We start from the raw sequence: 12,835 nt of genomic DNA on the forward strand, positions 1-12,835 counted from the left end.
GTCGTGACAAATTCTCAATAAATCAAGGGGTTAAATTTAATTTCTCCCGAGAAGGACATTTTATTTATTAAAAATCAAAAAACAAAAGTGTCCAACAACAAAACTAAAAAAAAGGGAAAAAACAAGCCCCACTAAACATAAGTTTGATTGCTAAATGACAAAAATTAAACACCAGCCTATTTGAAGGACAATTCATGGAATTTCTTGTTTAAATATGAGGATGAAGCCATTGAAGTTCAACCCAATGTGATTACGTTCACCATAAGATCTCGTGCCCCCAGCTTTTTCATTAAATGCCCACACTTCACGTCACGCCTCTCTCTTTTCAACAAATATCATAAACACTACTCCCTCCGTCTTAAATTATTTATCGTAGTTATTAAAAATAATTATTCTCAAATTATTTATCATTTTAGAAGTACAAGATATAATAATTTTTTTTTCACTTTATTCTTAGTAGAATTTTATCATTAATGGAGATGACATGTAAATAGAATCAACATTTAATGAAGAGAAATTCTAGTTTAGACATAAATAAGAGTAAAATAATCAAATGTTTCTCCTAATTAATATTTCTTAGCGTGTAAATTAAAAAAGCGGCAAAAGAGACGGAGGGTGTAAATCTTTTTCCTTTTTTCGAGAGATGTCACAATTTTTTTTATTAAAATTTGTAATTTAAAATAAATCTTAAACATTTGTGTTATAATAATCATATTTCATTAAAAATAAAATAAAAAATTTAAAATTAAATTATTTTTTATTATATAAAAATATGACATTTTTTTGAATCAGACTAAAAAGAAAAGTGGCACATAAATTGACAGATAGGATTTAGTAATTTCACTCGTGTGAGTCCATAGTTGCTTTGCTCTTCTTCTCCCCCGTCCATTACACTAGTGTTGGTTGCTCTATTACATTTGTCTAAATCAAGATAACCCCTCTTTTGTCTTCTCCTCTCTCATGATATTTTTTTGCCCACTTTCACACCATTCATCAATAAACAATAATTATCACCACGAAAAAGGGTGGAGCTCTTTTATTTTTCTAAACTATAAAATATCTTCGTGTAAACGAAGCATATTCAACTTCATTCTTTTCTCTCTTCCTATTTAAATACCTTCCACTTCCACTTTTTCCCATTTCACTATTTATCAGATATTCTTGAGTATGATTCTTACTTTTATTATCTGACCTTTGCTGTCTTACAATTTGGTACTCAAGAATATCTTTCGTTTTTGAGATTTTGACTAGAATTGATACTGTCGTTTTGGTACTTACAATTTTGGTACTCATTCCGTTTTAATTTGTTTGTCTTGTTTTGACTTGCACTGAGTTTAAAAAAGTAAGATCACTTTTGATTCTTGTAGTTGTTAACTAAAAATATGTTGAATGTTCCAAATTACGTTTAATCTCGTTATATTAAATATGTCACGTGAAAAGTTGAAGAAAAAAAGAAATACGCATTCTTTCTGAAACCTAAATACGCATTCTTTCTGAAACCTTCTGAAACCTCCTAAAAAGGAAGGCAAGACAAACAAATTGAAATGAAGAGAGTATCTTTTCGTATTTCTCTTTAGTTGATTGTTGGCTTTATTCTATACAGTTGTTCTATTGTGACTTGTGGTTTATTCAGTTGAACATTTTGCTTTGTTTCCATTTTGTTTTTTTGCTGAATATTTCACTGTGTAGGTTTCTTTTATGAGCATGGAAGCTACTACAAAACCCAATGGCAATACTGGAACTGATGTGTCAGCAAAGATTCCAGCAATTGCTCAACCACTGGGTGAAGAGCCTACTGAGATTGCATCTAGCATAAAGTATCATGCTCATTATAGTCCTCATTTTTCTCCTTTCAAGTTTGAGCCAGAACAAGCATACTATGCTACTGCTGACAGTGTTCGTGATCGCTTGATCAAAGTGAGTTAGTTCATTCATTTGAAGCTCTACTTCTACTTAACTATGTGCTATCTGTTTTTGTTCTGTTCAACTGATACCGGCGGATTGTTTTATCTTGTATTGCAAATATCTTGAATATAGAGTTTGTCATCCATTTATTGAAGGCTATTGTTTAAAGATTGTACAGTAGCTAGTGCAACATGATTTTGTACAAGAGAGTTACACATTTAGGATGTGTTTGGTATGAAGGGAAACATTTTCCATAGAAAATATTTCTTGTTGGAAAATAAGTGAGTTTCTAACTTATTTTCTAGTGTTTGGTACGTAAACAAAAAATGTTGTCCCAAGAACATTTATATGTAAGCTAGGAAAACACTGGAGGTAGGGGGGGGGGGGGGGGGGAGGCAGCTGAGACGATGAGCTTGGAAGGCCATTTATGGAACTTGTTTTCCCTACCTCCTCTGCGTACACTCTACCCTCCCCAGACCCCACTTGTGGGATTACACTGGGTATGTTGTTGTTGTTGTTGTTTTCCCTACTCCCATTAGGGAAGTTATTTTCCTCAGTTTTAACGAACTTGTTTTCCTAGAGAAAATGTTTTCAGATATTATGACCACTCCATAACAAAAACACTCTTATTTTAACGTGTGACCCAAGATTATGATATGAAAACCAAAATCAGAATAACGAAGAAAAAGACATCGTGATGTAAGTTTGTTATTCCTTGCATTATAGGTGGTGCTGCGTCTTGAGATCCTAATTTCCATGGTTCCGCTGCATCACAAGGAGAAATTGTGAGGAATAGCCACTCAGTTGAGTTTAGAACGTTACTTCCCCTACTAAAATATAGGCAAGACATGATTAGGATTACTAGAGGAATCTTAATATCAGGATGACAAGGAGGATGCTTATACACTTGGATGTAGATAGGGGAAGGGAGAGCCTGAAGTCACTGATTTCTAAAATGCCAATTCCCATTGTAGGTGTGCTCAAATGTAAATAGTTTGCATTCTCTATGTGTGTGTATGTGGCCTATTGGATATAGAATGAATGAAGGCCTGACATATGCACAGAAGCTAAGTTGCCAGGTTTTATGGTAGTATACGGTTTTGTATGTATAGGGTTTCTGAAGGCAACTAAGTTGTTATTTTCGGTAAAGCAAAATTATGTTATCTCCTTGGATCTTTATAAAATAGAAACAGAGCACTATTCATTGTTTTACTTTCACCTTGTTTTATGGAAGCTTCCTGAATAGTTTGAGATTTTCATTTATTCACCAACTGAAGATAAAAAAAATGACAATAAATGCTCGATTGGAAGTTATTCCGTTTCAAACTTCCAATAGGATAAGCTGTACTGTAACCCACTTGGACGACGCCAACCTGATGGCCTGGTCGCCTGGCTGTCTGCATTTTAAGATTTCAATACTTCAACATAATGTCATTAGGGCATCAAGGTACAGATGCATAGAGGATAGCTATCAAATACGAGATGCATTCTGCAATCTATGTTTTGAAATTAAGAACCTTACTATGCATTCAGTGATCTATGTTTTGGAATCTAGACGTATTGTTTCTTCCAAGGGGTATGGTTACAAGCTCTTCCTTCTACAAAGCAGTAACATTGAGCTTGATGAGGAGCATGGAAGTTTGATATCTAAGCATTACTTCAGCAACATCTTGTGCTATTTATCATTGTTGTTAATCTCAGTGTCATTATTTGCCTCTTTCCTTTGCAGCAATGGAATGACACCTATCTTCATTATGACAAAGTTAATCCAAAGCAGACATACTACTTATCAATGGAGTATCTCCAGGGACGAGCTTTGACAAATGCAATTGGAAACTTCGACATCCAAGATGCATATGCCGATGCTTTAAAGAAACTGGGTCATAAGCTTGAGGAGGTCGTTGAGCAGGTAGTGAAACTTTAGAATCTTTGGCATGAAATAGTGTTCTTCAATGGTTCATTATTGTATAAAACCTATCAACTGCTCAGTGGACCTTCCTGAAATCCATGATTGTCAAGCTATCAATTAGATTGTGGAATATGTTTGAGTTGAATACTCTTCACTCTTTGTGACAGTTGTACCTTTTCTTTGTCTTGAAGCTGCTGACATGTATCGCTATGATTTCTCTTAATTATGTCTAAATTAGGTTGCTCATTAATTTTGAAGACTACATGCATTCCAGTAAATGTCAAGCCTGAACAACAGCTTCCTTTCTGATGTCCATAGGCTGAGCCTTTAATGACTGCATAGTGTAACCACTTGTACTTTTTCTTTTTGATAAGTTACATGTACTTTGTTTCTATATACTCTATAAAATGATCTAATGCCCAGGCTTTCTTAAGAACGGTTTTAAGATGAAGGCTGGATGAAGTGAGTGAAAAGATTCTCTCCCCAAGTCTTCCACGTTATAGTGATATTATTACCTTGTTAATTCTGGATATTGCTGGATGAAGACTTCACCACATAATGTTACTGTATTCAACTTTGTGTTGTGATTTGTCCATTGCATTCATTCTGTACTACTATCCTCAATCTTCTCCATTTTCTCTTTCTGATAGTAATCAATCAACAATAATCTAACCTTCTATTTCAGCTTTTGGTTGGCTACTTCTTCAATGTTGTTTTGACACTTCAAGAGGCTTGTTTCTATTATTGCCACTGGAAAGTGATGAGAGATTATTTGGCTTGCTATAAATTATGTTTCATTTATAGGAAAAAGATGCAGCATTAGGAAATGGTGGTTTAGGAAGGCTCGCTTCATGCTTTCTTGATTCCATGGCCACATTAAACCTTCCAGCATGGGGTTATGGCTTGAGGTACAAATATGGACTTTTTAAGCAGCTTATCACAAAGGCCGGGCAAGAAGAAGTTCCTGAAGATTGGTTGGAGGTCCGATTTCATATAAAAGCCTTTGTAAAATACCATGAGAATTTTGATGCTAGTAATCAAGCTTGGTTGTGTACTATGCAGAAATTTAGTCCCTGGGAAGTTGTAAGGCATGATGTTGTCTTTCCTGTCAGGTTCTTTGGTAATGTTGAAGTCCACCCTTCTGGCTCGTAAGTACTAATACAAACTGTATATGTAAAGAAACAAACGTGTCAGATTGAATTTCTTGAAGCCATAATGCAGTCTAATTCAAACTCAATTATTCGTGGAATTTGGCGCAGGAGAAAATGGGTTGGTGGAGAGGTCATACAGGCTGTTGCATATGATGTGCCAATTCCAGGATACAGAACTAAAAACACTAATAGTCTTCGTCTCTGGGAAGCCAAAGCAAGCTCTGAGGATTTCAACTTGTTTCTGTTTAATGATGGACAGTATGAATCTGCTGCACAGCTTCATTCTAGGGCTCAGCAGGTTTGTTGCGAGAACTTTAAAGCTCTAAATGTTCTGTTTTTCTTAAGGGAGTTGAATTATTAGGTTCAATATTGTAATGCTCACCCGGAGATAGAAACGCTTTACCTTGAATTGGCACTCTCACTTCGCATGTTCAAGAGATGAGCAGTTTAATATTGGTCCATGCAGATTTGTGCTGTTCTTTACCCTGGGGATGCTACAGAGAATGGAAAACTCCTACGGCTAAAGCAACAATTTTTTCTGTGCAGTGCATCGCTTCAGGTTTACAGTTTCCGTTTGTCCTTTCTGCTCCTGCTCCATTTAAATGCCATATCTTAAGGCATTCTCTTACATAGGAAGTCTAATGGAATGATATTGTTGAGCATTTTTTCATCTGGCTTATATTTTCATGTTGATCTTGTGCATCGGAATCTGTCCTTCTGCTAATTAGTTTTGAGTGAAGTTTCTTGCTTGTTTCTGGAGTATCCTGAAAATCGTTATGTTTACAATTTTTTCAAATAACTTTCTGTTTATCTCCTGAAAAAGAAAAATCAAGTTAAAAAAAAAAAAAACAGATAATAGACAGAGGAAGCCATATTTTTGTACTGGAAAACATTGGAGCCCACTCTCTGCAAAATCTGAAAGTTCCTCTACAGATTCTGTAGATGCATTTTGGTGCCAAATGTTTTCCTTTTACCTGGCAAGTATTTTTTCCCATCAACGACTATTACACCTTAATCCCAAACATCCTCAATATTCAATTAGTTGCATTTGAACTAGTTTCAGGGAAAAAAAATGACTTAGTCAGTTTCAATCATATGAAAGTCTAAAAACATCTTCTGGGATTCTAGTGTCCCCCCAAACAGATGCAAAACCAATCCTTCTAAAACAACCTCAAAATCAATTCTCCTAAACCATATCCCAACACTCACAATTATCTTCCTATACAGAGCCAAACCATGTTTTTATCCAAGCTCAATGAAGTTTTCTGTCAAACACTGTACGATGTCCAATTTTCTTGGAAACTTTTAAGAGTTCCACTCTCCAAGAAGTCTATCTGTCAGAATATTTGAGTTATTAAAAGTTTTCGAAGAGACCTACTTTCCAGAGTATTTGGGTTCTTAATAGGTATATATGCCTTTGATCAACTTTAACTCATGTCTAAAGCCAGGTAATTGGCATTTAATTTGACCTAGAGTTTGGTGATATTTGGTAGTTCTGTTGTGTCAGAAAAATAACCTTCTTTTTACTGACTGACCATTGGATCAACATCAGGATATCATTTCCAGATTCAAAGAGAGAGAAGATGGAAAGGGTGCTCACCAGTGGTCTGAATTCCCCAAGAAGGTTGCAATACAACTAAATGACACGCATCCAACTCTTACAATTCCAGAGCTGATGCGGTTGCTAATGGATGATGAAGGACTTGGGTGGGATGAAGCTTGGAGTATCACTACTAGGTGCTTTTTTACAATCTTATTTTGTCTAGTAAGATGCTCTTTGTTGAGTAATACATGGATATAGTTCCTCTGTTTGCTTTGCAAATGTATGAATGAAAGATGATGTGATGCATTATATCCCCAGGACAATTGCCTATACGAATCATACAGTCCTACCTGAAGCACTGGAAAAATGGTCACAGGCAGTCATGTGGAAGCTCCTTCCTAGACATATGGAAATCATAGAAGAAATTGACAAACGGGTATAGAAGCAGCCAGTTTGTCTTTCCATACTTGAAAAAATAGCTTACTCAGAAGGTATATTTGAAACTCCTTGCAGTTTGTTGCTACAATAATGTCAGAAAGACCTGATCTTGAGAGTAAGATGCCTAGCATGCGCATTTTGGATCATGACACCCCGAAACCTGTTGTGCGTATGGCTAACTTGTGTGTTGTCTCTGCACATACGGTAAGAGATACTATGCACCAGAGAGTTTCATAAGTTAACTCCAGTACACTTATCCAGATTCTCAAATGATGGATAATTCATTCTATTATTCTTTTCATTCAAAGCGTTCGTTGATCTTTTTTCTAACTGCATCGTTTAGTACACATAAACTAAAAGAGAATCATCCACTTATAGAAGACCTTCTAAAAATATCCTGGCTTTTAATTTTTTGATGCATAACCCAGAGCGGCAAACCACTATTGATGTTTCAGTTTTAGCCAACTCCAAAAGTATGAAAAAGCTGAAAGCTAATAGCTACTTAGCTTTTTTTTATTTAAGTTATTCTTCAAGTGTTTATCTATCAACAAATAAGAAAACACTTGTTTTTATAAGTAAAGACTTGAAGAATAACTTATCAACAATAAAATTCTTCAAGTCTTTCATATCAGTAGAACAAAAAGAAGAATCTCCATATAAAAGTGGTCCTCCTTGTCAAAGTAAACTTTTAAAAGAGAAGCATAACCTCATCAGCCATATCTTACAGGTGAATGGTGTTGCTCAGCTGCATAGTGACATCCTGAAAGCTGAGTTATTTGCTGATTATGTCTCTGTATGGCCCACCAAGTTCCAGAATAAGACCAATGGTATAACTCCTCGTAGGTGGATCCGGTTTTGCAGTCCTGAGCTGAGTCATATAATCACCAAGTGGTTAAAAACAGATCAGTGGGTGACGAACCTCGAACTGCTTGCTAATCTTCGGGAGGTATCTTATAATATATATATATATATATACACACATTTATGTTATATCATTTATCTTAAAAGCTTGCATACATTAAACTTTTTCATTGAAAATGCTTCATGCGGGTCATGATATTTGCAAATGACTATACATTTGGCAAAGCTTGCTGATAATGCGGAGCTCCATGCTGAATGGGAATCAGCCAAGATGGCCAACAAGAAGCGTTTGGCACAGTATATACTGCGAGTGACAGGTGTGAGTATCGATCCAAATACCCTTTTTGACATACAAGTCAAGCGTATTCATGAATACAAAAGGCAACTTCTAAATGTTCTGGGCGTCATCTATAGATACAAGAAGCTTAAGGTGTGTGAAACTACCAAATTTCCTTTATCTGTCAATTTCTCCTTGTTAGCGGCATTAAGATTTCAAGACAGTTGTCACTGCCAGCAATGATCTAACAAGTAAAAATTATGGATCATATGAGTTAAAGTTTTCTACTTTTGTGGTTTCCTTTCTGCACATGATGAAATCTTGAGATTATGCAAGATTGGGATATTCCACTTTTTAGAAAGGAATGACATGTTTATACTTGTATCATGACAACAGGAAATGAGCCCACAAGAGAGGAAAAATACAACTCCTCGCACAGTCATGATTGGAGGAAAAGCATTTGCAACATATACAAATGCAAAAAGAATTGTCAAGCTCGTGACTGATGTTGGTGACGTTGTCAACAGTGACCCTGAAGTCAATAACTATTTGAAGGTGAGGGGTGCCCCCCCTCCAAAACTGAATCAAAACTAAACTTTTATCTTTTGAAGTTTTGAAAATTTTCATAAATACCTCGAGAGACAGTTTTGCCCAAAAATGTACGCGCATATAGTTTTGCTAAATCTTCTTTACTATTTCTCCTTCATAACTTGCCCCCTCCTTTCAATTCCTGTGTCCCCTACTAAGTAGAAGAGCTTTAGATCCTTGCTGACCAACTATTACTTGTTTCTTTTATTTGTAAAACTCAAATTACCTTCTAGAGATGATATTTTCCTTATGTTTGGCAACTTAGGTGTATCTCCTACAGGGGCGTGCATTGTAGACTCTGTGTGTGTGTGTGTGTCTGTGTTTCTTTTTCTTTATAATTTTCTGACAGTTTGTCCTGTTTTATTTAATAAAATTTCGTCGTAAAGTAGTATTCTGAATGTGCTCAACTTGCACATTGTATTGTCAATTGAGTGTAACGCACTGATGCTTATATTCTTATTTTAATTCTGTTGCTCATCCGAGTATTAGTTTAGAAAACGTTTTTTTCTTTCATAGATGTAACTTCATCTGTGTAGGAGTTATAATTGGCCATGATCAGGGGCCGGATACATATAACCTGTTGGAGCACCAACTAATTTGGATAGAATTGGTTGTTTTATAGTTATTTGCTATATGAAACGTAAATTCTGGTGGATCTTTAATTAGTTTGTCATATTTGGGGAGCATAAATATTTGGGCTTCTGTGTAAGTTTTTGGTGGGGGGTTGGGGGAAAGAGGAATCAGAGAACATGAATGGGTGTGAGGATTTTAGTTGCATTCATTAAAAAGAACAAAAAATAATACAAGCCCTACTTTCTTGTGGTCTCCTATTTTCAGCTATAAGTGATGTCAACATAGTATCTTTCCGATGCTTTTTCTCTTTTCAAAGATCTAACATGTGGAATAAGACTAAACTGAAAAAAAATCATTTTAGTTTGATGCACAGGTCACATCTTAACAATTCACGCTTAAGAATGGATGTTGTCCTCTAATTTCAGTGTAATTTGCGGCAGTATTAGCATGTGTTTGTGAATTTCATTATGTCAGTATGTTTTCTTTGGACTAATAGGTGGTTGGCTGATATTTGCAGGTGGTATTTGTTCCCAACTACAATGTATCTGTGGCAGAGATACTTATTCCAGGAAGTGAGCTATCACAACATATCAGTACTGCAGGCATGGAAGCAAGTGGAACAAGCAACATGAAATTTGCACTTAATGGATGCCTTATTATAGGGACACTAGATGGGGCCAATGTGGAAATCAGAGAGGAAATTGGAGAAGATAACTTCTTTCTTTTTGGTGCAACAGCTGATGAAGTTCCTCGACTGCGCAAAGAACGAGAGAATGGACTGGTATTGTTCCAAAGATATATTACTCTACAGTGAAAGTTGATTACTCAAGCCATATTTCTGGTTTACATCTTTTAGCATTTGCACTATCTTATTTCCATTGCCGTGCTACTAATTTATAACTCATCACCTGATTAGCCTACTCTCTTTGCCATGTGTACTTTAACTGGTGTGCGAGAAATAAATTTTCCTTGCTTGTATTGGTTCCAAATTATCTTATCGTAAAGTGCATAGTTTCACCACCGGCCATGTTGCTGATTACTGTTTTGTTGCGATTTAATGTGCCGTAACGGATAATGTCTTTCTCATTTTCTGTAGAGATCTCTGTAATTAGTACTCCCTCCCCGGCACGGTGTTTAAGAAAGACTTTTGAAACTTGATCTAAAATAAGCCTCAGATATTTGTGTGGCTATAAATCATCTCATTTAGGGTAAAACGGGAATCTAAAGTTAATTTTTTTTTCTTTCTAAATATAGAAAGGTGACATTCTATTAGGGACATACTAAAAAGGGAAGTTTGCCACATAAATTGGGGGATAGAGGGAGTAATAGGTTACTTTGACAGTAGGTCCTCTCAGTTTCAGTCCTAGATTGACTTGAAATATCAGTAGGTCGAAGATATTTGTAATGATACGACTGACTTACTTCTTCTCATCATAGAAAACTGTAAAAATTCCTCAAATTAAGTCGCAAGGAACAGTCCTAGTCGAAGTACTTTTCTCATGGAAGTATCTTCTGTTTGGACCAGCCCAAAATACATAGGAGGAATGTCAATTCTGTAGTGTACTAGCTGTGCTTGCTGCAGTTGAAATACTATTTTACCCCATGTACATTAGAATACACTCATTTGTTATATTAACTAGTTTTCTCATCCTAATTATGCAGTTCAAACCTGATCCTCGCTTTGAAGAGGCGAAGCAGTTTATAAGGTCTGGAGCATTTGGGACCTATGATTATAATCCCCTCCTTGATTCACTAGAAGGGAACACGGGCTATGGTCGTGGTGACTATTTTCTTGTTGGTCAGGATTTTCCGAGCTACATGGATGCTCAGGCAAGGGTAGATGAAGCTTACAAGTAAGATATTCTACTTTACTAACTTCTACTGTTTGGCTCCAACAAAATGTCTCTGCTTCAAATTATTCTTTTATGGAGCTGGATTGGCCTCCTGGTGCTTGCCTTTTTTTGGATTGAAGTTCATATACATGTACTTCTTTTGTTGATATAATTCCGGTCAGAAAGAGCAAAGAAGCCGTTAAAACCTGGAAAAATAGAAAATAAAACAACAATTTCTTCCAGTAGGTTTTGAACTTCCCCTTTGACACTGTTACTAAATATTCTAAGGCTCATTTCTGGTGATCGTTTGATTTGTTCTGACATTATTGGTTGCCTCATGACAATCCATGATGATTTTTCGAGTATTATACACAGATTCAATTTGTTCACATTCCACACCAATGATGAATGATTTCAGTTCTTATTAAAAAGATGACCTTTGACACCTGCTATGACTCATTTACTATTAGACGGTGTATTGACGTTGTGCATCAGAAGTTTTGGAAGGAAACTCTCAATTTATTGTAAAATATGTGGTATCATGAATACTGAGGTTTGGTCCCTTTACCCTGGCAGGGACAGGAAAAGATGGATAAAGATGTCTATACTGAGCACTTCTGGGAGTGGCAAATTTAGTAGTGACCGTACAATTTCTCAATATGCAAAAGAGATCTGGAACATTGAGGAGTGTCGCGTGCCTTGACTGCACCAGGCCACACTTCTGGACCTGGTATCTATATAATTTTAATGCTCATTGTTTAGTAGAATATGAAAAATGTAAGTTCAAGTAACATTCTGAAGTATGGCTATGTTATTGGCTACTCAATGTACTGCTCTCAACGGGCAGTTGTTAGCTACTTATCTTTATTGAATATCAATACGTACGTTCAGTTATTCCTTTACATCATGAGCTTCTGACATCTCTTACCTCCATTGATAGAGGTCATATTCACACCATTATAACCTGTGCACAATGTCAACTGCGATCAGCAGTTAACTTCTTTTTTTTTTTTTCTCTTTTTTAACCTGTGAATATATTGAATGCAAGATTCCAAGTCCGAGAAATGCACTAATGACTAATCACTATAAACCTATAAAATTGGAGACATTTGTTTTAGGGATTTTTACCGGAGTTTCCTACCCAAATGGTTCTTCAAGTTTCAAGGTTGGTCTAACTTGGTCCTCTTATGGAAGTAGAGTTACTCTACTGTCCTCATGTTTTCTCAAAGCGTTTTCTTCTTCTTCTTTTCCATTTACCATTATCTCTTGTTTTTATCCCGCATGTAACCGGCTTTTTATTTATAGTTTTACTAAGTATATTTTAATACTAGTTTCTAATCACGTGCGTTGCACGTGGGTGTAACGACCTGTTTGGCCATTATAGTTCTTTCGGCATTTTCGCGCGTTCCCGAGCATTGATTAGCTCGCTTTTGACTCGAGGGGACCGTTGATATGCTTTCCGGGGTGCCCAGACCGAATTCGGGCAACTTTGGTGAAAATATAGGCTTAAAGTGCAAAATGGTTGACCCAAAATTGACTTTTGGGCAAACGGACCTTTTTCGGAATTCTGTCGATTCCGAGAGGTCCGAATGGTTGTTTAGAACATGTATGGGTATTTGCTTCGGTTCCCAATGCATTCGGATGCATTTCGGGACTTAGGATGGGAAATTGGAATTAAGGCATCGGGGGTTGACTTGGTCAATGAGGCGCCGTTGGAAATTTCGAGACCACGAGCGCGTTCGTAGTGTAATTTTGTGT

At 36.3% G+C, this 12,835-nt stretch overlaps 1 protein-coding gene across 2 annotated transcripts; it reads left to right on the forward strand.

Moving 5' to 3' along the window:
* The first annotated feature begins 904 nt into the window (after nucleotides 1–904).
* Nucleotides 905–11,979, forward strand: LOC132631116 (alpha-glucan phosphorylase, H isozyme). Of its 2 annotated transcripts, none has more exons than XM_060346719.1 (16): nucleotides 905–1,212; nucleotides 1,690–1,917; nucleotides 3,635–3,814; nucleotides 4,619–4,795; nucleotides 4,877–4,962; nucleotides 5,074–5,263; nucleotides 5,432–5,524; nucleotides 6,518–6,702; nucleotides 6,827–6,944; nucleotides 7,022–7,150; nucleotides 7,674–7,892; nucleotides 8,034–8,237; nucleotides 8,481–8,639; nucleotides 9,763–10,026; nucleotides 10,908–11,098; nucleotides 11,654–11,979. In XM_060346719.1, exons 2-16 carry the CDS (start codon nucleotides 1,699–1,701, stop codon nucleotides 11,778–11,780), a joined length of 2,541 nt encoding a protein of 846 aa, XP_060202702.1. In that variant the 5' UTR covers nucleotides 905–1,212; nucleotides 1,690–1,698; the 3' UTR covers nucleotides 11,781–11,979. The 2 variants fall into 2 exon arrangements, with proteins under 2 accessions (XP_060202702.1, XP_060202701.1); XM_060346718.1 differs by having other exon boundaries at nucleotides 905–1,165.
* Nucleotides 11,980–12,835: the final 856 nt, after the last annotated feature.

Source organism: Lycium barbarum, chromosome 3 (genome assembly GCF_019175385.1).
Source record: "Lycium barbarum isolate Lr01 chromosome 3, ASM1917538v2, whole genome shotgun sequence".
NCBI classification, from domain to species: domain Eukaryota; kingdom Viridiplantae; phylum Streptophyta; class Magnoliopsida; order Solanales; family Solanaceae; genus Lycium; species Lycium barbarum.

Coding starts and splice junctions, on each gene's coding strand:
- LOC132631116 (XM_060346719.1), top strand. CDS start 1,699: ATGAGCATGGAAGCTACTACAAAACCCAATGGCAATACTGGAACTGAT. Junction 5,525..6,517: donor TGTGCAGTGCATCGCTTCAG/GTTTACAGTTTC, acceptor GATCAACATCAG/GATATCATTTCCAGATTCAA. Junction 6,703..6,826: donor GCTTGGAGTATCACTACTAG/GTGCTTTTTTAC, acceptor TTATATCCCCAG/GACAATTGCCTATACGAATC.